The following is a 22,832-nucleotide window of genomic DNA, read 5'->3' on the forward strand; positions in this document are numbered from 1 at the left end:
ATTTATTCAAAAATTAAGCTAGGTAGTCATTTGACACTCAACCTAGTATAGAGAAAATATAGATATCGCTAGCTCCGGGACGTCGGGCTAGCGATTTTGCAAGCCCTGTATAGTATATTTAAACATTTTAATAACTTGTCTTTATTGTCACTGCTTTTTGTATTAATGAGTGCTAATCCCAGGATATAATCAGTATTTATTAATTCCTTGCCAAGGGCTTAAACAGCAGAGACTCTGGTTATGAATTCTCCATGGTCCCTTTAACTCTGGGAATGTGACCTTGTCTGGTTTCTCTTTTCTCCCTCTTGAGCTCTTGGCAGATCTGAAATTTACCTCTTAGAAAAAGTACTTTTAAAGCTCACTGTGGATTCTGATTAATTCCCACGCTGACTTATATATAATAATTAAAACAATTTCTAACGGTCTACCCTTTATTGATTGTAACAAATCATAAATCATTCCCAGGCGCTTGCATGGTTGGCTGATGTTATCCACATTGGCTCAAGAGTTGTGTAAAAGACCATTTTTGATCTTGGAAATCGGTGGTCCGAAATGTAACAATCCAGCCTCCCCCCTAGTTTGCTTGTTGGTCAACTTGGATGACATCACTACTGAGATGAATAAGATTGTACTCATGAACTGGAAAAATAAAAATAATCTTAATTCTAACCAATATAGAGACTGTCAGATAGATCATATTAGTTTTGAATACAGCCTCTTCCACCACTATAGATCAATCCTTCTGGGCTCCTTTAGTCGGCTCCATCGCCTAGTGGGGATGGGGGGGGGGTGTTCCGCTTTCATTACTGTGGTTGATGCGGGGGTAGGTACGGGCTTGGGGTGTCTGGGGATTCTCTAGGGACAGATTTCTTGGGGGGCTCAACCTCGGGCTGTGTTCATGACCCGGATGGGGCTCTGGTGGCTCTTGGATGGTGTTTTTCTGGCGGCTGCCTGGAGGGTCTGTTTTGGTGGACGTAGGACACTGGCCTGGTAGCCTAGCTGCCCCAGGGTGGGTCTGGGGCAAGCTTGGAGACTTGGGGTTCTGGGGGTGCTCTGCCTCTCTGCTGGGACTCTGATAACAAAAGGTTATCAAAAATAAAACAGGAAATAGGCATGGGAAACTAAACGGGGGCAAAGCCGAAAACACCGGGTCAACGACCCAAATTCCCTGACACACCGAGGGGATCTGGTTAATTAAAGCTCAAGTTACCAGTTGTTTTACTTGTTAAATAGGATATTTGTATTAATCTTTCCACTATTTATTCACAAATATTTTTGTCTGCAGCACTGACTTCCAGAAGAATAACCCTGTGCACAAACTAACAGAAGAAGAACTCCTGGCCTTCACGTCTGTAAGTCATTGTTTACTTTTTTATGACCAGCATTGTAAGTTTTCCCTGTAATACTAAAGAGAAATGACTTTGGTAGTATGCCTTGCCTTTTTTAACCCAGCCGACACATACACTCCTCTGATTAACAGTGAAACTTAGAATTAACAAAATGAAAAATAATGCAGCAGTGTATAAATCACTATTTGGGCCTCATTCATCTTGCTTATACAGGCAATAAATAAGATATGTACAACCAGACTTGCAGTTAGATTGGTAAACATCCTAAATGTAAGTTTTTCAGCAGAGTGCTGAAAATATCGTCGTACCAGCAAATTGAAGTGGACATACAAACATAAGCCACAATACAAAAATGATGAAATGGCTCACCCAAAGGTGAGCAGTAAGAAAGCTGAGCTCATGTTGAGGGAAACGTAACCATAAATCTTTAGGGACACTCCCAAAAACAACCAGTAATTTTTATGAAGGCAATTCCTGAAAACTTTAATGGAACTTTTTGTAGTGGCAGACAAACTGTAGTGGGACCACTACTACGATTTTATCGTTATGATGATGTTAGTTGGAAGATATAATTACACGCTAATCAATGTATATTCATGAGTACAACATAATTGTTTAATTAAATAACCTAAAAATCCCTTTTTAAATAAAGCTGTATTTGAGATGAATATTGTCACCATAATTCACTCTGGAGAGCATGCACGTCTTCAAAACTTCAAACCTTAGCTTTGCTGTAATTATTTGGTTAGCCACTAGGATGCACTTTAAATTTGTACTTGGCAAAAAGAAGCAACAAATACTGTACTGGTGGGATTATTGAATAGTTCAGTGTGTCCTACTAGTTGTTCTGGCTTGCTTAAGCCTGATAATAACGCTTTTGTTTCCTTTCATGAGGTCTTGGAACACATTAGATTTGATTGTTAAAATGACACATTGTCACATTCTCACCACTGGTCCTAATATAATGATTCAGTCTTTGTCACTATGGCTGTAAATTGACACAGCACTGTTATTTACACTTAGGATATGAGTGGTTGTAACTTTTTGAGCTCATGATATGTAAGACTTTGTTTTGCAAAGAAAGTAAATTGGAAATACTAGAAAGAAGAGTATGTGGCAGTCAAAGTCAGATCAGAACAGCTGCTCTGTATTTCTTTGAAAAATGTTAATTACTTTGTCCTGTACCTACATTTTTAATCCTGGTGCATTACCTGAAATCCTAACAAGATAAGGCAATATGCAAGTCTGCGTGTCCATGTTTATTGGTGCTATCCAATTGGAAACAAATATATTTGTGGGTACATTTGTACTATGCCAGTGGTTATTCTCTGTTCATCACTTTTCTTTGAAGTTGAGCAGTAGTTATTATGAAGCCAGCTGTGTATACAAAATAAGATGGCAGCATATCTGTGTCTCACTGCATTGGCTGGAAATGCTGCTGCAAGCAGCTGCTGGCTCTGTGGGCAGGCATCTTCCCAGCCTACATGTAGATCCAGGAATCTGCAGGCTGGTTAGATGGTTGTCACATGTCTGGCTGTCTTCGTCGATACCTGAATCCTATCACCTTACTAGAAGAACATCTCTCAGCACTGCTAATGTGTCAGTTATTACAGGAGCTTTTCGCCCATGATTTGAGTGTAACAGGGAATATTACAGGCACTAATAATAAGCTGCACAAAAATCAACCGAGTTGTTTCATCTCTGCAGTGAAACTTTGAATTCATTCTAGAGAGAAGCTTATGAGACTTTGGCAGCTTGTGTAGGGTTCAGGCAGCAGTATCACAGGGATTGATGATGCACCTCAGCAAACTACCAGCTGCTGGAAACCCAACAAAGAGGATTTAAGGATCTGACTTGTGTCTAGGTTCCAGTTAGGACCATTATATCTATATCCCTTTCATCTCTGCAAACATGCTTCCTCACAGATCTCTCTGTCTGATCTCTATTTCTGCACCACTCGTACATCAGAACACTGCATAGTAAATATGTCAGGTTTTTTTTATTATTTTTTTAAGAAAAACAATGATCTTCAAAAACAAAAAGAGACCGTAAATGTAGCAATACGGATTTATTTATTGCCCTGGCTTTAATTCAATGAATCTGTTAATTTTGGAGAACTGTACCAAAGCACGTGTACGGTAGGTGACAAGGCTCTGCCCTACCATCCGAACAGAAATCTTTATGCAGATCGATGCGTTTGCAGGACATGAATTATGCTGGAAGAAGGGTAAATTGGCCTGACTCCCTTTGCAACTGAAGAAGGTGAAAGCCTGGCCCACAATAAGAGCTCATGGTATTCTGCAGTTAATGAATAAATTGAACCTCATCTCAGGGTTGCAGTAAAAACTCACACAGGTCTTATTCCCATGTGACACAGCCTGATGTCTCCTCTCACATCCAGATGTTTGTTCAGCCCCAGTCTACTCTTTGCAGCATTACACACTGTCCTAAATGCCTCTCACATTAACTCAGTTTTGATCACCATACTCAGTACCTACAAAAATAAATACATAAATTTAGTATAAGTATAACCTGCTCCCAAGCAAACCTGTCTCCTCATAACGGAGTCTCAGTTTCTTGTCGACAGCTGTCTGCTGTATTGAATCTGTCCCTATCGGACTTCATCAGTCTCTCAAATTGTTGTATTGTAATTTTGACCCCCTCTTCATTTCATTGTGGGTATTTGTTTATGCACAATAGGAGTGAATGATATGTAGTAATGATATGCAACAAGGACACTGCTTTCAGTTTGTACGCATCTTTAAGGTTCTAAAAAGCATCGAGTTTGGACGGGTTTTACTACTTGTAATTATGAAGTATGCAACATTTTTTCTAAGCTTTTTTTCTGTTACTCCAAAGCATTCAGTCAAACATAACAGAAAATAATCAATATAATAAGTGGATTTAGTCGTCACCATCAAAACTTCCTCTGTCTTCTCGTTGCTGTTAAGAAACACCCATTTGCGTCAGGAGCGACATGACAAACGCTTTGGATGCTTTATCGTTTGATTTTTTTTTTTAATTGCTCAACGATTGATGTTGGTAGAGGAATAACTGCATAATTAGGACAATTTACTGTTGCATTAATGACTCCAGCAAGACTTGCTAAGCATCCACAAAGATCATTAGTGTTTGTTTATCTCACCTCGAACCATGTATCTCTTTTATCACGCATTTCCATTGTCATAAATATACAGTGTGTAGAAAGTTACTGTTGTATAACTTGTTCTGATTAAAGATGAGTCGAGACATGAATTCAGATGAAAAGCTTCAGTCGTCTCTCTCTGACATCTACCTACCAGTAAATCTGCTGAACACACCCTCCCCGCTTTCCCTTTAATCAGCTCATCTAAAGCTAAACCACTAAGCTGTGCCAGCTATTATACAGCAGATTATCACCACAGCACACAGATAAAGACTTTGTGGCTGTAATAGGTTTTAATAATTAGGTGTTCTCACTAAAGCTTGCTGCTTGATTTCCCACTACAGTGCACAGCAGACAGGCGAGCCCTGTGCTTATTTCAGCTACAGAAGAAGAGGAAAAAGAAAGTTACTCTTGTGTGCATTTCCACAGTGCTGTGGTACAACCGCAACGCCAAATAATTTGGGAATTAAAATGTTTTTTAAAACGACAACAATTTGCAGAACATATATATTCTATAATAGAGCATTAGAAATATATTAAATGTTTAAAATGTGTTACGTTTGAGAGGTGTTCAGATGTAAGTAGGTTAACTGACAACAGGTCACTGACGTGTTTGCAGTTTAGAGAGGCTGTATTTATGAATGAGCAGAAGAACCTGTATCTACAGATTGGGAATTCATTTCAGAATGTCATTCAACATAATAAAGAAGACTTAAAATTTTTATGTCATCATATATGATAGATCATCAGATATTCAGAGTGTCTGTATTAAAAAAATAAATAAATGAGAATATCTAAAAATCAGTGGCTGCCCATGATCTTTGGGTCCTCAGGCAGCACTGCATTAGGAAGAAAAACATCATCCTGCTATGCAGACACTGCATGTGTTCACGAACCCTTCCAGAAGGTATCGTCGGTGCCATCCAAAAGCTCTATCATGCAAATAACAAACCAGATGTGAACATGATCCAGAAATGCTGCCCTCTTCTCTGGGCCAAAGCTCGAAGTAACACATGCTCCCATCTGGGGAAGGCCTTGCATATTTAATCAATACAATGCTAAACACAGCATCTATAACAACATCATGGCTTCATAGTAAAAGAGTCTGACTGCTGAACTGGCTTAACTGCACCAAACCATTTGGGCATCATGAAATAAAAAAGCGCCGTGAGACGACCCAGGATTGTTGAGCAGGTAAAATCTTTCGTCAGACTAGAATCTGACAACATTTCAGAGCAGCTGCTGGAAAGCTTTTATAAAAAGAAGGTATTTTTCCAATAATGGTAAACTCTCTCAGTTCAAATGTTTGGTATGGTTTCGGTCTTCTATTGTAAGGGAAAATGTGTTTACGAGATTTGCAGATCATTGCATTCTGTTTCAATTAATTTATTTTTTAAAATTTGTTAATTTATTCATATATTCATAAATACTAATGACGTACTAATTTTGAAGGATAGCGTGGTGTGTTCAGATTTTTCTGGATTACTTTGTACTTCTATTGTGTTACAGACTTTATTAACAGCATATAGCTGCTAACTGTACCTCTGACTGTTAACAGGTGGGCTTTTTTATGTTGAGATTATAATGTCTAAAATCTATGCAAATATAGACGAAAGGTATGCACCGAAATATTTAGTGTTCATGGAGAGCAGCTCTTATTTTATGATGGTGCTGAACATGAGCTTCTAAGTCTTGCTTAGAAATCATCATATTTCATTAAGTTTTAGTCTTCTTAGAATCTCACTCTGTACATCCATCTGATTCAGTAACTAACTTTTAATGCTAAGTAAGTGCCAAAAAAATACAAGTCAAAAATGGCACTCAAAAGAGAATAGCACCATTAATACTCACACAGCGTGGACTGGATTAAAATCACAGACCATGTAATAATAAAGTCCTTCCACTTTCCAACAGAGAAATAAATCTTGTCCAAAAGAAGCTTGGATGGCAGCTTCGAATATAGACTGATTAATTATACAATAAATTTTCAAGTATTGATTGAATTACTCCATTTTTTTTTTTTTTAAAGCTTTTTATTCTTCAGTTTTCCTGTCACTGTTTCCTACTTGAAACATTAATCAAGATATGGAACAAGTTTAATCTTGAACTGTTTGTAAAATTCATTCCCTAACCCATCTGGGCCTGGACTCTTACCATTTTTTAATAAACCAATAGATTTAATAATTTCTTCCTTTGTAATCTTGGCATTCAAAATCTTGCGACCCACCTGATCTAACACAGGGAGGTCACACTTATCTAAAAAGTCCTGCATATCTTTAGGCCCTGCAGTGGAATGAGAAATATAGAGAGATTCATAAAACTGTCTAAAGTTATCATTAATGTCTTTATGTGATGTAACCAGGTTTCCATTGCGTGATCTAATTTTGTGAATCATTCTGTTAGTTGTTAGCTGTTAACTAGCAGGGCTAGTTGTTAGCTAGCCCTGTTAGCTAACAACTTATGTTAGCTAGACAGCCACATAAGTTGTTAGCTGTCTAGCTAACAACTTATGTGGCTTGTCCCCAAATTCAAAGTACTTCTGTCTTACAAAGGTGAACGCTCTATTAATGTTGCTGGTTAGTATTTGATTTAGTTCATATTTTAGTGCACAAATAGTGTTGTACTTATCTAAAGAGGGAGCCCTTGCATTATTGGCGTCCAAATCGTGGATCATTTTCTTCTAATTTTAACTGTTCTAGTTTATTATTTTTATTCTGTGAGGCCTGATATGATATTATGCACCCCCTGATATAGGCTTTAAACGTTTCCTATAATATATCAGGTGAGATTTCGGCATTATCGTTTATATCGAAAAATAAAGAGGTCTGAGAGTTTATATACTGTTGAAATTTTAAATCGCTCAGTAGTTGTGGGTCAAATCTCCAATTCCTATATGCTTTTGTGAAGTTGCTAAGTGCAAAGGAGCAGGTGACAGGGCAATGATCAGAGAAAATAATATTGTGATAGGTTATGTTACGAACAAGGGAGAGCATTTCTCCATCTACCAGAAAATAGTCAATCCTTGAATAAACGTTATGTGCAGAAGAGTGGAAAGAATACTCTACCTGATGGATTTAAAGTTCTCCACACATCACAAATATTCATATTGTTCATATATGTTTTAATAAAGTTGCTACCTTTACACAATGTGTTTTTTTTTGTTTTTTTTGTTTTTTTTGGAGAGGGATTTATCTAAGTATGGGTCTAACACTAAATTAAAATCGCCACCAATTATTAAATTACCATTCGGTATGTCCGGAATTACACTGAAAACCTTTCTATAAAACTCTGGGTCATCATGGTTAGGTCCATAAATGTTCAGTAGAATAATCGGAATGGCGTGCAGCTTCCCGGTCACTAATACATATCTACCATTCTTATCAGCTATAGTGGAGGTATGCCTGAACGGAGTACCTTTCTTAATTAATATAGCTACCCCTCTAGTTTTAGCAGAAAATGTTGAGTAATACACCTGATTAATCCATCTACACCTAAGTTTATTATGAGCAGCATTTTTCAGATGAGTTTCTTGTAAAAAGATAATATCTGCTTTAAGAGATTTCAAGTGTGATAACACTTTGCCTCTCTTAACAGGTTCATTTACACCTTTAACATTCCATGTACAAAAGGTCAGGTCCACATTATTTTCATTTCCATTTCCATTGTCTTGCATTTGAATAAATTAAGGCGGCTTAATTCTGGTACTCTCCATACTTATGCGGTCAAGATGTGGGCCCCAACCCTCACCCCCCCACCACCCTCCCCATGTGTAACCATAACAAAACAAAACAAACTCGTAAGCAATGCATCCCCGCCCATACAGTCCCAACTGAAAATAAAAAAACAATAAAAACAAAAAATCTGAAGGGATGCGGTAACAAAAACTAAGCTTACCAAAATACTACTTGATTAATAAGATTGCAATTAGACCTAAAGTTCAGGTTCCACCAGAATAATATAGTATATGCTGTAAAGGTCAAAAAGGTGAACCTATTATTGTTTATGTAGCACACTGTGCATTCACAGTGCATTCAATTATGACTGTACTTTTGTTTCTGCAGCATGGCTCAGTGCAAGGCAGCTTTTGGAGAATATTCTAAACTGGAATGATACTGGGACAATACTTGCACAGACTGAAAAACCTAAAAGCAAAGAGATCTTTTTTGGGTTTAGCTGCCAAACTATATACTGATGTCTAATCTTCACTTTGATCATCGTCTAGTTTAATACTTACACCCAGAATCAGAAGCGAGATCCATCTGTGACAACCTTTAAAGTTGTGCACATTTATATACACAACATGTAACAGTAATAACTTGAATACTGGAGGAACAAATATTGTATAATCCACTTTATTTTGAAACAGACCAACACAGATCAGTTTATAGTTTACAATTCAATCCCTGTCTTATCTATTTTAGTAGTGCATATGGATGCATTCTGAGCTTATTATTAAAGCTGCAGAATTTGATAAGGAAAAAAAAGACAATTCTGACCTAATAATGTTAGGTTATTAATGTTATTATTTGTCTCTGTACTGTTTTATACTGTTTATACTAAAATCATGAGTACTATACTTCATTTGTCATCTGTAAGCTATGATTTATGGGGCAAAGCATCCTTTAACTTATGCTTGTGTTTAAAAGAAAACTTGGTTATGCATCAATTTACTTCTTGTTCAGAAGGATGTCGGTAATTTGAAGTGCTGAATGAGTGTGTCATGTTCCATATTCACCAATAAATAAAACACACACACACAGATTTGTTAATACAACAATCTTTGTATTGTCAGGTATATAAAGCTCTTGTATAGTTCTATGTTTGTGGGAAGGTAATGCCAGGTTTGCTTTTTCATTTGCTTCTTTTTTGTGTAATGTAATTGGTTTTATGGACTATGAATCTGGATTGATCTGCTTGCGTTTGCTTTTAAGGGTTTAATAGTTAGTAGAAAATAAAGAAAAATACTTTTTACGTACAAGTCACGTTTCATTCGGCCATACATACTTAAATGCATCCCTTCAATTCTATCCTTCGGACCTTTGGATTGAGCCACCTTCTGATTAGAGGATGAGGCACTATTTCCTGAGCTCCTTGGCTTTTGTCACCAGAATGATACTGTTGTTGCACACAATCATGTGTTCCTTGATGATGTGAATAAAGTGTTATCTTTGACCCTCTATTTTTCTTTTATTGTTCCGCAGTGTGTTTTGTCCGAACCCAAGTTTTGGCCAGTGCAAGTGTCAGCACTTTGCCTCAGGACGAAACTGGAAAAAGGAAAATCCCGATGTGTAGAAAGAGCCATGATGCAAACCCAGGTAAATATCTACTCGGGGAGGAAGGTCAAAATAAACAGAAAGCAGAGTGTGTGCAAGCGTCTGCCTGCCTTAATCAATCCAGCTTATTGTAGAAATGGCCATACAAGTCGCCCTGTTGAAATAAGATTCAGAGTCTCTTCCAGCACCACCACCTATCACACCATATGTCAAAAATAATGCCAGTCACTGCTATACAGACCCTTTCCAAAAAATTAAAATATCACAGAAAAGTTTATTTATTTCCAAAATTCCATTTAAAACGTTAAACTTTCATACATTTTGATTCAGGGCCCACAACTTAAACGATTTCAAGTACTTAGTTGTTTATTTGTACATCATTTGGGCTTCCTGCTCATAAAACCCACAAAAACAGGATTTCAAAAAATTAGAATACTGTGAAGACATCACCATTTACTTCTCAGTTTTTGCAGAAAGAAAAGATAGAAATTAGGATCACATCAAATCAATCAAAATGTTTGACTTATAATTTTGAAAGTACATCTTCAATACTTGGTTGGGAATCCCTTTGCGTTAATCATTACCTCGATGCGCCGTGGCATTGAGGCAATCAGCCTGTGGCATTGCCCGGTAGTTATGGAAGCCCAGATTTCCTTGATGCTTGCTGTCAGCTCTTCTTTGTTTTTGGGTCTGGTGGACCTCATTTCCCTCTTGATACCCCATATATTCTCAATGGGGTTTAGGTCTGGTGAGTTGGCTGGCCAGTCAAGCACTGTGATGGCATGGCCAGCAAACCAAGTTTTGGTGTTTCTGGCGGTATGGACAGGGGCCAGGTACTGCTGGAAGATGAAATCTGCATCTCCATACAGATCCTGAGCAGAAGGAATCATGAAGCCCTGTAAAACATTCTGGTAGACTGTTGCGGTGACCTTGGATTTAAGAAAGCAGAGTTTACCAGCACCTGCACTGGACATTGCACCCCAAATCATAACTGACTGCGGATATTTCACTCTGGACCTCAAGCAGCTTGGGTTCTGTTCCTCACCTGTCTTCCTCCAAACACTTGGACCTTGATTCCCGAATGAAAGGCACTCTTTATTTTCATCGGAAAAGAGGACCTTTGACCACTGGCTAACAGTCCAGTCTATCTTCTCCTTGTCCCAGTTGAGTCGCTTCCGACGTTGGCTCAGACTCAGAAGTGGTTTTGAAGCTTTGACTCCTGCCTCGTTTCACTCTTTCTGGATCTCTGCCAGATTCTTGAATCTTCTGTCTGCCTGTTTTCGTGGGTTTCATGAGCTCTAAGCTCAAATTATGTACAAATAAACAACTAAGTACTTGAAATCGTTTAAGTTGTGGGCCCTGAATCTATCATCTATGAAAGTTTAATGTTTTGAATGGAATTATGGAAATAAATAAACTTTTCCATGATATTCACATTTTTTGGAAAGGGTCTGTAAGTACAAACATTCCACCTCCAGTCCCAAGGAGGCAGACGGGGACATGAATCGTCTTGGAATTGGTAAAAACATTGTTCTTGTGACTTGTTTATTTTGGATAGTTTGTATTGTAACTGCATCTATCAGAAAAATGAATGTCATTCCAAAACCGTATGTAAGTTAGTAGTGTGCTACCTGCTGTCAGGAGATAACACCTGGTAACAGTCGTCTGAGTCATGATTTTTGATTGACTCACAATCAGCTGCACATCTGGAATGATGAGTGCTGCTCATCATGGGCTATGCAATGAGCTGTCAATAACAGAAATCATTTCCAATCAGCAAAGAGCAGAAATCTGCACCTGTAGTGGGCACAGGGCACTGGAGCAAAACTGGAGAATAGAAAACTGCAAACATGGATTAATGAACCCGTATTTCTGATATCCAAAATTGAGGCTCCATGAATTCATGGAGAAAGTCCAGGCTGCTGCTGTGATATGTTGAATGTTTTCTTGCCATTCTTCATACACCTAAATAATAACAAATCACTGGTTGAATCTCAATTCGTCAGTTTTTTGTGTGCTGTATTCACTTGGTTGTGGGCAGAGTGCAGCATCTTCTAAAGGCTTGTTTCATAAATGTGACAGTGGATATAAGTGGCCTCTTTGGTCACCTGATCACCTTTGGGGAGTGGTATGTTAGTGAAAACCATAGCAGGAAAATCAAAGGCCAGGTTTTCCACAGTACTCTGCGGATGCACATGCTTTCCTTATCTGCCCTGCCCAGATTTGGATAATTAAATCACAGCCCATTAAAAAAAGTTAATAATCATAAAGGTTTATCAAAGTTCAATTAGATAATTGAACTTTGAGTATTAATCTGAACTGCTTGAAATGAAGGAAGCTAGTTTTCTTGTTTTGTTTTTGAAGACAATTCGCGTATCATGGCAGAAGCTTCTAGAAGTTCTGCAGCCTTGATTTCATGAGTGGTTTTTGCTCTAGTGCAAGTCCATCCAAGGATACTGTTTGTTGCTGTGTTTTCATTTTGTGTGTAATCGTATCTGCCCATCTGTGAATGGTTTCGCCATCATGTTACAGAATAAGAAAATTAGTGTGACCACAAACAAAGTTAAGAGCCGCAGAGCTCTGCAGACTCACAGTCCCAGTGAGTTATTGAGTAACCTTGTTCTTTTTCTCTCCAAACAACCCTGAGCACAAACCAAACCATTAATGCTGCACAGCTCCAAATGTTACTGTGGATGTTGATCAATAACATCCCTGAAAGAGTGAGCACAAGGTGCATTATGGGTTTATTAAAAAAAAAAAAAGCCGCAAACGGAGGACTCGAGGACATAGTTTGCAGACAAGTCTTCCTTACAGAAGTAAAACGAGGCTGTTTTAGCTGCCACAGCCTGGGCTGGTAGAGAGTAAAGTTGTAAGCAGTGAATGTCATTTTTTAAGATGTATTTTGTGATTTTGTGTAGTTGGATTGGTTTCCTATAAAGGTCTCAAGCTTATTGAGCAAATAAAATGCACTTGGTTTCTATTTCATTCTATATGATGACATGCATCTAAATCAATTTGGCATGTAGTGTTGTTCTACGTTGTTTTGCTTGATTTTGGATAAATAATTCCAGTTCTCAAGATAAGGATCATCCATCAGTCTGCCCATCAGTCCGCTCTGAGATAATTTCTCTTTGAAAGCAGGCTAACAGGGTCTCTCAGATAAAATGGTTTTTGGCTTTTTTATGGAGGATCCTGGATGAGAGAGAAATGATCTCTCCAGAAGGTTATGGGACTACCCTTAGAGGCTCCTGACTGTTCGGTCTGCCTCCTACAAAGTGAAGAATCCACAAAGCATCCTGATCAGATGCCTTGACCTCCTCAGCTGTTTCTATCAGTGCAAAGCGGCAGTAGCTGTACTCCCTCCAAATGTGCGAGCTCCTCATCCTGCCTCTAAAGGCTGAGCCCAGGGAGCTTATTTTGACAGCTTTTATCCACAGCCTCATCCTTTTGGCCACTACGCAGAGCTTAAGAACATAACTGAGAGTTGGAACGTAGATCAAGCGGTAAATTGAGGGCTTCGTGTTCTAGCTCATGTTTATCTGTACCACAATGTCCTCATCACAGCAGATGCTGTGCTTCAACTCCCTCGGATGGGGCAGCAACTCTCCCACAACCCAAAACGAGCAATCAATTATTTAATTTAATAAAGTTGGCTTTCCACTGCCATTTTCTAATTTATTAGCAACAACTCTGTGTTTACAAAAACATTCCTCTTTACTTTTGTGTTTTTTATGTGTACCATTGGAGATAAACCACGTTTTTTGTATGGGGGGGACATTTAAAACGTGTCTCAATGATTTTAATTTGCTCATCTGATCAGTTTTGACCCTTTGGAAAAGATGCCAAGATTCTGCAAGGATGGTGGCAGAAGGAAACCACAAAACGTGTCTGTTTGTTCCTCCTTGCATTTTATTTAATTCAAAATCATAAAAGGAGAACGAACAGCTGTAGGCTACAAGAGTTGTGTTCACTATTTGCTCTTTGTCTCCATGAATGTTCCCTCTCATTGCCCATTTCATGCCTAATGACCCTGTAACCCTGTCAATGGCACAGAATATATACATATATTTGCACTGCTAGCAGTAAAGATACTGGTTACATCTTCAACTGATGGAAGTAATACTCAGTCATTTTGGGGGATGAACTCTGTTGTTACAGACTCTGCAGCACATTTTGTGGTTTCCTTCTTTATTTGAGTTTCTTTCTTTTCCAGGCAATAGTAGACCACTTTGAAGACAAGAGTTGTCCTGTGACGGAGCGCCTCAAAGTCTTTTACTGCTGCCAAGCACCACCCAGATGGGCTGTCCAGGTATTAGGTCCCTTTCTGTTTTTTTCCAAAACGTTCCGTCTGGTAAACTAAAAGGAAATTAACTAGCACTTTATTCACTTTGACTGTGAGAGTCTGTGTTTTTTAAAATTTATCATTAAAAAGATCTTTTGGACAGAAACTAATAATGTCACTGATGATACGAAACGATAATGTCTCGGTTAAGCATAGATTGAATAATTCGCATTAATGTCACATAAGTGCACCTGAGATGGAATACAATAACATTTTTGCTGTTATTTGGTCATAAACCTTGCCTTGATTGTTCTACCATAAGAAAAAGCGTCTGCTGTCCTTAAAACAAGAATTCACTAAACTGCTGACACGCCCCTTAGGCTTGCTGTTAAGGGTTTGAGAGCTACTTTCTAAATACTGTGAATGTTGTCACAGGGCTGACTTCATCCTCTTTCATTCCAGAGCTCATAGCTTGTATACTTAATGTTGTTGTTATCATACCTTGTCTTGTCCTATTCTAAATTCCTTTTTTGTTTCAAAATAAACTAAAGAAAAAGTAGAGATAACCAAAGTTATAATTAAGTTAACTCTTTAAGCATAGATAAGTGAATGGCAAATTAGATTAAAATTAATATTACATTTGGATTGAAATCAAGCGGTGTCATGCCCGTAACAGGGACAGAACAATACGACAAAAGGCCTCCAGGGCGGGGTGTAGGGGAAAAGAGCAGCTGTTCTAGTGCTTGCCCACGTGCTGCATTCTTCAAGTAGCAGCCTTGTCAAAGGTTATAATCAATAATGCTTAACTGCTGTTTGTTCTTGGCTAACAGAACGAAGAGCAATGCAACAATCAGCTCTGTTGGCTTTATCGTTGCCATTCTTTTGGCATGCTTGGAACATTTTTGGTCACCAGTAACAAATAGCTTACATCACCTTATGATTCTGGTGGGTGTACCACTAGAACACTGGTACTGGTCACTGCTGGCACAATGTTCAAAGAAAACACTAAACACAAGACAGTTCAGCTGTTATTTATAATGAAGATTCTTTGCCTTTAATAAGAATTCAAGTGCCTTAATTCTCATGGCATAGTTACATTTAACCACAAAGTCTCTTACATGACATCATCTGTTTACATAATTCAACCAAGGCAGATATCTGGTCAATAAGCCAATTTCCTCTTGGCCAGCACGTTAAGGCATTAAAATGTAATGTAGACAAATATTTATCATTGTCTGAGACAAATCTTTCCACCTCTCTGGCAGGTCGTCCTTAGCTTATATAGTTCTCATGAGATCTCATACGTTTTTTTTGGCTATTGAGAAATGTTTGTGATAATACTTGATTCTGCGGTCAGAGCTTCTATTCATCTGCATTTCTAATGGAGGGGCACCTCTCAGCAGCACTCTCCTAATTTAAATTCTGACTCTCTCAAGAACAAACTTTATCACCCTGAAGTTCTTCTCTGCTTACTCAGCGCATGTGACATAATTGTTATTATACTGGATTAAATTTTAAAAGAAAATCCACTCCTTGCTGCCACATTGTCTGTTAAGATTTCCAGTTTGCTAACGTACACATCCGCTCTACAGTCTTAAAGAGAACATCAGCTACTTGTAATGATATGATGATTTTATTTCATAGAGAACATGACAAAAACAGAAAAGCACCGAGTGACAACAGCTTGATTGTTGTAAAAACGTTCATCTAACTTACATACTTAAAAACCGTGTATGTAAATAACTTTTTTGGCTGCATACATACTGTGATGCTCAATTCAGATAAAAAAAAAAAACATTAGAACTCCGAGATGTCAGGTTAAGGAGTAAGCATGATATTACCTATATTACGTTAGTTCTTCCATAATAGAACTAGAAAGGAGTGTTGCATACCACTGTTTAAGGTTTCTTGTTTGCTAGAGTAACAAAAGTTGCCCCCATATCTGTATCAAAAACTCTAATGTCACCTTTAATCCCATTGTAAAGTTATAGCGAGTTACTGGATGTAGAAGCACTTTATGTGTATGGGAATTTTATACTAGATTGATAGTTGACCTCTGGAGTTCACACCTTAACCACACCTGTACACCTTAAGCACTTTATCTGCCTTGCATCCATGGCCAATTTAGAATCAATAGTTTACTTAACGTGCATGTCATTAGGCTGTGGGAGGATGGAGTTCAGAGGAGGCCAGAGGACTCGGAGGAAGCCCACTCAGTCACAGGGAAAACTCCACATCAGAGTGGCCCAGCTGGGCAAATTGGCCACATTTTGATAAATAAATTGCACCTGAAAAGGAGAAACTAGCTGTGACATATTTTGATAAAATCTTTGCCTCTTTGTGTCTATGTTGCACCATTAAGCAAGTGATCAGCCAGATCCAGCTGACATTATTGCCAGCAGTGTTGTCCCAGGTAGGGTAAGGAAAGAGAAGAGGTTGAATAGGCAGTAATAGAAAGATTGAAGTAGGAGGAGTGTTGGAGAAAGGGAGAAATCAGTTTGGGAGGAAACATCACACAGGCAGCCGGTAATAACTGATAACAGCAATGAAGTTGGAATTGAAGAGTCTGTATTACCGTCTGGGGAGCTGAAAGTCTGTTGAGGAGGAGGATTGCAGCAGGTACTGCAATGCATTTTTCTGCCGGGGGTGGCTTTCTACTTTTTCCGTCTCACACTTCGTTTTCATGACAAGCCATTTCATTTTTATGCCTTTAGGGTGAGGCCATTTTTATAGTTTACTTACAGCTGGTTTTGCACATTTCTGGTCAATAACCACACATCAGGTAGTGTATATTTTACATTGCTACTAACCAGTTTCTAAAGCATGCCATCAGTTGCTTCCCTATGTTTCACTGATTTCCATTAATTTCATGGTACTTTAAAAACTTGTGATTTCTTACAGTGGTGAGGTTGGATCTTCACTCATGTCTTTTACACTGTTTTCAAGCCTGCCTGATGGATGTACAGTAGTTGGCGCATCATACTATTGTAATGTCTTACAGATGAGTGTGGATGGTTACAAAAAAATTGCAGACACCCAAATGTCTGAACCCGGCGTAAAAATGTCTTAAAACTTGCATTTTTCTTTAAAAAAAAATATATAAAAAATCAGCATGTGGCTGGTCTGTGACCATAGCAAATATTTTCCTGTTCAGTTTATCAGTATAACTGTCGTTTTGTAAATTACGATAACTATTCATCATAAATGAGAATAAAACAATAGAGTCTTCCTGTCTTCTTTCCCATAAGTCTACAACTGCTAGAAGCACTTTGATATTATATTTCTCCATGCTAACGCTAACACAGGTCACACAGAACTAACTAACACAGTGAAATTGAATGTAGATAGATTATTTATTTATATACACACACATACATGCATATATATATGTGTGTGTGTGTGTGTGTGTGTGTGTATATATATATATATATATATATACACACATACATACATACATACATACATACATACATACAACAAATGGATGGACATAAATTATAAATTATTGGTATAGAATATTTTGTTCCATATCAGTCAGTCAGAGCAAGTTTTATCTGATTTCGTCATCAGATGCATTTATATGCCTTCATGGTTATAGAAGTTGTTAAAGATCTGCAAACAGTATTTTGCATGAATGTTAGCTTTCTAGCATGCTAATATAAAATGTGCCTCTTCTGTCACTCTATTAGCGTTGTCATAGTGAGCACCTTAGCATGCCAGCAGCCTCAACATGGTTCAGACGTCTTCGCTTTATTCTCTCCCTGTGTACAGAAACAGCTGGCCAGCCTTCTGATGGATCTCGGCTGCATCAGTTCAGCTGTACTCATTTATGAAAGGCTGGAGCTCTGGGAAGATGCAATTATCTGCTACGAGAGACTCGGCCAACACGGAAAGGTACACGCTGATCTTAACATTCCTGAGCTTAACTGAATATTAAACCACTAATCTATGTAAATGAAGTCGTTTTAATGTTCATACAATTTTTCTTATTCCCTAAATCCTTCACTTAATCTAGACAACATTTCTAAGTTGTATTATTAGAAGAGGTTTTTCCAGCAGCTTGCTGTTTGAATAATCAAAATCATCTAAAAGCAATAGTGCTTAGTTTAACATTTTTTAACTATATTTTGAGTTGATATGAATTTGTTTTAATACTTCATGGTTTCTTTATTCACATAAATAGTGTAACACTTACTGTATGTAGGCAAGAGTAATGTAAAATCAAATTAAATGTTTCATTTTCTCTTAAACAGACCCTAGTTACTTTGGTAGAAATCATAAATGACACATATTTTTTAATCACAACCCCCACAGTCACTATCTGTTCTTTTCCTTCTATCTGGGGTTTTGTTGGATTAAATCATCTTTATTGAATTCTAGATTCTCTTATCTCGTGTAATAGAGAAACCTTTTCACATCTAGGAAAAACATTAAAGGTTTCCATGATATTTGAAGAATTTCCTGGCTATGGGATAGCTACAATATTTCTTATCTTATCAGGAAAAAAAAGAGTCAGAAAAAGATTTTAATCCTATAATAAGACTGGAAAACTTTTGTCTATTCCAAGCTGTGGTTAACTCTCTGCAGATCTCTGTTCACAGCAGCACAGATGGTGTGATTTACATGTCAATTGTAGATTTCAAACTAAATGATTTGATGCTCATTTGGCAGATCGGTATTTTAAACTGGTTGTCAAGGCCAAATTAGAGGTTGTCAGTAATTAGTGATGAAGCGATTGGGGGGAAAAAGTCAAAAATCAGGATAACTGCACTTCCACTCATCTTTCCCTTGGTCATTATTCAAAATTGCAATGACTTTTTATTCATAGTTTCAACGCAGAAGACATATCCTTAATTACTTTACTTCAGCATATAAGAGTAACAGAAATATTGATATCTTACAGTGAAAAGGGTATTAATGGATTCTGATTAATCTGAAGAACTGGATTTTGTGTATCTTCTTGGTCTTAATTTTGTTTTACTGATAACTTTGTCATAATCCTTCGGGAATGTAAACAGGAAGTATAATGTTGACTTTCACTACAACATGAGCCTCATTTGTTAGCTTGTTTACCTTTTGTTAGAACTCCCTTGGATTAGCCATCAGGATTACAGACTTCCAAGACTGGAGCATGTGATTTTTAATCCCTTGCCAAAAAATGTTCTTCTCATAGCATGATGCTAGGATTACGGTTCACTTCACTTCAATACCATTTTATTTAAATAGCACCAAATCACAACAGCAGTTGCCTCAAGTTGCTTTACATTGTAAGGTAAAAAAATTGTAAAGTATTTAATTTATCTGAACTTGTACTGCAGCTGCAAATGCTGACCGTGACTAACTTTGTATTGTTTTTAAACTAAAGGGGTAATGTCCCCTGTAGGCTCTGGATCTGTCAGAGATCTCCACTTACACATAGCCACAAACCACAAAGGGAGTCGCAGAGGAAAAGCTCTGATGCCTGAACATCACCATGTGGCTCCTAACCAAGTCCTATTACTTCATGTTCTTTTAAGGAGGGCGCATTCTCCACCCTCCAGCTGAACAAAGAGATTGTTATATTCATAAAAGCATTATCAGTCTGGGAGTATAACCAATTCATAGGCCAGCACTCACCAAGGACATTCTTACCTGCCTGTCAAGAGTACAACACAATTCTTGCTGTGATTGTGCTGCGAGAAGTGATCTCGGCGTTTAGATTTAGGTTTGAGTTTAATTCCAAAGACATCCAGTGAGGACCGTGTTTAGAAATAATTCAGTCATTCACTCAGTCATAACATTACTAAGTTTTGATCACTATTGCATCAGATAGTTTTAACTCCGATGATTTTAGTCAGCCATGCAGAAGTGTGGACAGAGACCCAGTACAACTACAGAGACGGTTAAAAGCAGATGTCAGCACGTATGCTGTCTGCAGCTGTGTGTACACTACTAATATTCCTCTTATCTCTTATATGCATGCACAGAGAAGCATTAGTGCAAAACTAGCAACATATTTATGTATGCATTATATATGCATACATGTATAATGTATATATGACACCAATAAGCAAAGCCAAAACAAACATGGCACTGATTTAGTGCTGGTAAACACATTTGCAGCAGAAACACCAGATGACAAATGTTTTCTTTTCAGTTTAATATGATGGATGGACTACTTAACAGACCTAGCAGACACAGGCCCCATGACTGCTCGGGTAACGTTTCTTGTTGGAAAGTCAATGACATTACTGCAAAAAGATGCAAAATGACGGAAAAATTCAAAACAATCACAAACAGATGCAAAATGAGCACACAGGGATACAAAATGGCAACAAATACAAAAAAGTAATTACAGGGAGACACAAAACAATAAACAAAGAGCTAAAAACAAACAGTTAACACAGATGCAAAATGACAACAACAGGAACAATCACCACAGTGAAATGCAAAAAGATCAGAGAGAAACGGAATGAAACACAAAAAGATGCAAAATCACAGCAAAAAGTGGAAGAACTGGGGGAAATTGAGAGGCCAAATGCTGTTTTCTCCATACTGATTTAGACTGTTCATAAGGCAAAAACCTAGAAAGATGAAATTAAATTCCTACTGGGTCTAGGTAACGGATCAAACACTAGATTGCGCCAATTATGTGTTTAACATACCCAGTACTCAAATCCAACTCTGTTATGAAATGCAGATGTGCATAAATGATGTGTGTGGATGTTGAGCACTGACCTGAACATTTAACCTGTCTGTTTGTGAAGAGCTCTCAGCAGGACTCTAACAGCCTGTCAGCTCTTTGTTTGTCAGTTACAGTGTCTATTGTGTCTGATTTGATTAGTCAGGTTGCTTTTTGCTAATAAAAAGTGCAGTGCCCTTCTCTAGTCTTAAACCATGTGCTGTGGTAATTCCAGCCAATAGTCTGTGTTATGTACTCACTGAGATCCAAAATAACAAGGCCGATCCACTTGTCTGGAGTGGTTGGGATTCTGTCCAGCACTGCTTCTCCGTTATCCCCTACACTCCCTTTTTGCTCTGTCATAATGACATTGTTTCATGACGTAATGTAATGTCGGACATAAATAATGAAAGAGACTGCTGTGTTCAGCATGGCTCACAGCTCGTCTCTGTTTAACTAAATGTTTGCATTGCATTTGCCCAGCTGCAGTAGAAGTTGCAGGCTGAACACTTGGATGTTTAGTGGTTACGTTACATCTTCATTGCTGTTAAAATGTCACTTTGTTTTGTTCTTTGTTTTTTTTTTCTTACTAGCAAGCATGTGGAAACCATCCCATTAGTTTCTAAACTCCACATTTTTCCTAAATATTAACAGATAAAACAGTATTTCAGCCACTGGCATGTTGTTTTTTCTGAGCCTAAAATGACCATATTTGGAAAAGAGGGTGAAGTGCTATGCTCTTAACTAATGACTGTATTCTGCAGTCTGCAGGGAGATACCTGCTAATTATGCCAACTAATAAACAAGTAGAAATCCAGTCATCAGAAATGAAGCACAGATGTCAAGAATTGACAATTTATTTATGAGATATTTCCATTAAATTACTTTAAAAACACCAACAGCAAAAACGGGTTCAAAAGATCTATATTAAAAACTGAGACTTCAGTCTGGATGTCTTGGTACTGATGTTTCACAAGTTGGACTTCTCTCCTCCATAGATCCCAGTAGGTCCCAGTCTTTTTAACAACATTTGTTTTCATAGAAAAGCAGTTAGCACAGGAATAGCAATTACCCTTGGTATACTGCATTTCACAGTGTCTTCTTGCTCAGCCACCATCCTTCAAGTCCACGTGATTGATCTGCACTTCTGGGGGTACTTTTCAGAATAAATTTGTTCAACCTTAAAACTAAAATGACCTGAAGTTATCCTCATAATGTTTTATGCACTGTTGAATTTTCTCAGAAAACAGTATGACTACAGTCATTATCAGCCTCACGCATTAATATGTAATATGCAAATACTAAATTAATCTGAGACGCACCCGCTCGAGTCTGGGAGCGACATTTAACTTCAGACAGATCAGATGAATTTGTTTTCCATGTTTGAGTTATAGTTTAGATTAAAATTCAAAGTAATGGTCTTAATAGGTGTGTGTGTCTGTGTTACCGTATTATCTTTAATTAGGGAATGTTGCATGGGGTACAACCTGCTCAGCGTTGTGTAGTTTAGATAAGTATGATGGGGTTTCTCGTTCCTAATCGGGCTGGGCTGTTGGCCCAGCATCAGCCCCATGACAGCAAAGGAATGCAGTGAACCTAAGGCTCTGTCAAACCTCAGAGGCCCTCGGCTCGCTAGCAGTGGTTAGATTGGCACTCTTCACAACCTAAATCAAGACAGAGGGATTTGGAAAGAGAAAACAATCTCATTATTCCACCCTCACAAGTGCGTGAGCTGCAATCCAAAACATGTAGTGGCAAGACAAAGTGCACCGAGTGCAAATGTCCACAGGTAATTTTACAGCTACTATACTTGTAACATAATCCCTATGTTAATTTTGTTTTTCTGTCAGACTTCATTCCTAGATCTCAGCCTGTGTTTTGATACTTTTGTTTTGGTTTGGGTTTTTTTTTTGCTTCTCGTAGTGTTAAACTATGTCCTGCCTATGAGTAGATGGGTAGGATAAGGTATTCATATCTCCTGAGGAGAGGTGAAGAGGAGATCTTTTAATAGAGCTCTTACAAGTCATTAAAAAGTCTTAGAAAATGTGAAATGACAATTTTTCAAAAGGTCCTCAGAATATCTGAAATTTGCCATCAATTGATGGTAGGTGTTAAATTTGCA

The 22,832-nt window shown here is 37.9% G+C and overlaps 1 protein-coding gene across 3 annotated transcripts in view; it reads left to right on the forward strand.

The window, feature by feature from the left end:
- ttc27 (tetratricopeptide repeat domain 27) overlaps window positions 1-22,832 on the forward strand; it is an 83,784-nt gene that overhangs the window by 36,174 nt on the left and 24,778 nt on the right. For all 3 annotated transcript variants that reach the window (XR_003274292.1, XM_026190483.1, XM_026190484.1), the window contains exons 9-12: window positions 1,286-1,352; window positions 9,696-9,809; window positions 13,981-14,076; window positions 17,821-17,943. Coding sequence is in view for 2 of the 3 variants with exons in the window: in XM_026190483.1 (XP_026046268.1) it covers window positions 1,286-1,352; window positions 9,696-9,809; window positions 13,981-14,076; window positions 17,821-17,943 (400 nt within the window). In the remaining variant the exon portion in view is untranslated. The remainder of the gene's footprint in view (window positions 1-1,285; window positions 1,353-9,695; window positions 9,810-13,980; window positions 14,077-17,820; window positions 17,944-22,832) is intronic.

This window comes from Astatotilapia calliptera, chromosome 13 (genome assembly GCF_900246225.1).
Source record: "Astatotilapia calliptera chromosome 13, fAstCal1.2, whole genome shotgun sequence".
NCBI lineage: Eukaryota > Metazoa > Chordata > Actinopteri > Cichliformes > Cichlidae > Astatotilapia > Astatotilapia calliptera.